The sequence below is a fragment of the Diadema setosum genome, chromosome 14, assembly GCF_964275005.1.
Source record: "Diadema setosum chromosome 14, eeDiaSeto1, whole genome shotgun sequence".
Taxonomy (NCBI): domain Eukaryota; kingdom Metazoa; phylum Echinodermata; class Echinoidea; order Diadematoida; family Diadematidae; genus Diadema; species Diadema setosum.
The window spans coordinates 16,503,959-16,506,555 of record NC_092698.1 but is presented as its reverse complement, the minus strand read 5'-3'; the positions used below and the strand labels follow the sequence as shown (position 1 = coordinate 16,506,555).

The following is a 2,597-nucleotide window of genomic DNA, read 5'->3' as shown; positions in this document are numbered from 1 at the left end:
CAACAACAACAACAAACAAACAAAGAAAAAGAAAAAAGAATGCAATGTATAGAGAGCTTTGAGTTAATGTGTTTAAATCAAAATTTGGTATATGATAGCCTTGTATAAAGAACATTTTCTACGATTTCTTCAAAAAAAGAATCGCGCTTGCTTTGCAATGTATACAAAACACATATTTTTACTTCCTTTTTTTTGTGTGTTTTTGTTTTGATCAGATCTGGACGGCAACTATTGTCGCAATCCTGCCTACGGTCCCAGACCGTGGTGCTATGTCGCTGATGAGGACATTGACTGGAAAGAGTGTGACGTACCTCAGTGCAACGGTAACATCATGAAAAATTTAATTATATACTTATCTCTCCCTCTAGAGGTTTACAATATCAATTAAAAACAAACACCTTCACATACTAGTGTACACTGTTACACACAACCTATACACCCTACAGACACAATCTTTGTGTGTGCTTGTGTGTGTGTGTGCGTGAGAGAGAGAGAGAGAGAGAGAGAGAGATAAAGAGATAGAGAGAGAGAGAGAGAGAGAAAGAAGATGTCAATGATAAAAGCAAAATCAATGTGTAAAGCAGTACACACTTCTTGGTTTTAGTTTTAGAATGATGTGCAGTAATACGTAACCAGTATGTGGTCTGTGTCGGCGTTTCCAGAGAGGTTTTTAGTACGATCGTATTTCCGCGTTCTATCCTGCAATATAAAAAATCTCAGGCAAGGGAAGATGATAACTTTGGTAACAGAATCTTTATTTCGTTGCAACGTTATTTAGTTATAACCGTGTTCGTTATGAAGGGAGTGCAGTGTAAAATGTAACCACTCGAGTACTACTAGTCATGTTTAGTGTTTGATTATTGGACAGGTTTGCACTCTTTCATTATCTATGGTTTAGCCCCGACTGATTGCTACGAGGGTGACGGCTACCTGTACAGAGGAAAGGCAGCGGAGACTTCCGGCGGGAACAAGTGTCTCCCCTGGTCCTCTCTGGACAGCCGAGCCCACTACAGGCCGGAGACTTTCCCGGAAGAAGGTTGAAGAACAGTTTACTTGCATGTTACATTTCCAACTCGTTTATTTCAGATAGATTTAATCCTTTGCATGCATAAACCAAATTGTGATGTCACAAAGACTTTGTATGGATTTAGGAATACTACAGTGAAACGGGGTAGATTTATATCTACTCCCACTTCTTTCCACTTCTTTTCGCTACATGCATCCAACTTCCTCACAGGAATATACAACGTTTGATCCTTGTAGGAAACATTCGTTTGTTGTAGGTTTGTGCCTGTTATTATACAGTAATTGTTTGTTTCGTTTCTTTTAACCGGTGGCCTTCTTTAACTTAGACTCCGTTGTAATGTATGTCATTTCTTGTATCTGGCCTTGTTGAAGTGGGATTGAGCGTTCCTGAGTTCTTGACGTTCTGCATATTAGGGGTTCCATTTCAAAGAAATAATTTAGTCTAGTTGTTTGTTTAACTTTGTGTTCCCTATAAACTTGATGTCATGAATATTTGTGCAAAGCGGGTGTGGCCTGTTCGGCCCAAGTTTGGAAAAAAAAGGTGGATCGAGACTGGGACGATGGCGGTTGAAGAGAGGGAAGAATACAATTTTCGTTACTTTAGATTTGACATTATTGGTGGTGGTGATTTATTTTGTTGTCAGAATGTGTGACATGTTGTTGGGCCACCAGGATTCCCCCCCCCTTCCGTAATATTGAACATAGAGTGATCTTTTCCTACCCTCCCCTTCCTCTTTCTCTCTCCCTCCCCTTCTCTCTCCCCTCTCTCTTTCTCTCTCATTACTCTCATTCTTTCCACTTATTTGGGATTTCCCCCATGTATTTTCCCTCCATTTTACCAGGTCTTGAGGAAAACTACTGTCGAAACCCTAGCGGCTCTTCCTATGGCCCCTGGTGTTATTACGGCGAAATGTTTTTTGGGTATATGTCGAGTTCTTGCGGCATAGAGAAATGCAATAGTGAGTGTGCAGTTTCCACCTTATTCATCCAAAGGCAAAATGTCTGTTTATCGACACCCATTATCATTTTTTCACCCTAGCTTGTTAAGATGATACGAGAAGACAGTTCTTATTCATTTCACTTCGTTTAGTTTGCACGTGTAACATTAGCTTTATGCAAATGATATTTCTTGACGAAATAAGTCAGACTATCTCTCCAGATCTGGTCTTTAACCGGAAGAAAATTTGATTTGATTTGATTTGATTTGATTTGATTTGATTTGATTTGAGTTGAGTTGATCTATTCTCTGTATGGCATCATTTACAACCCTCTCTTTTACCAATGTCATACAATATTATTCAAATGTACGATACTCACTATAGCTAGTTTCTACAATTTCTACAACTTTCATTACACAAACATCTGTGACATAATTACAAATAAAATTAAATCAAGCAAGGAACGACCATACAACCTCTTCAAAACAATCTACCAATTCATTCTATTTGAACGTTACTTTTTCCTCCCTCCTTCTCTTTCCAACTTCATTCATTGCCGCGTGTATAGCAACCGGGTGTTACGAAGGAAATGGTCGCAACTACCGCGGAACTGCCAACACAGCAGCAGATGGC

General features: G+C 39.3%; 1 protein-coding gene across 1 annotated transcript in view; it reads left to right on the top strand.

Moving 5' to 3' along the window:
* Positions 1–1,041, top strand: part of LOC140238170 (macrophage mannose receptor 1-like) — a 12,677-nt gene extending 11,636 nt beyond the window's left edge. The window contains exons 14-15 of the mRNA XM_072318108.1: positions 216–323; positions 899–1,041. Coding sequence (XP_072174209.1) covers positions 216–323; positions 899–1,041 — 251 coding nt within the window. The remainder of the gene's footprint in view (positions 1–215; positions 324–898) is intronic.
* Positions 1,042–2,597: the final 1,556 nt, after the last annotated feature.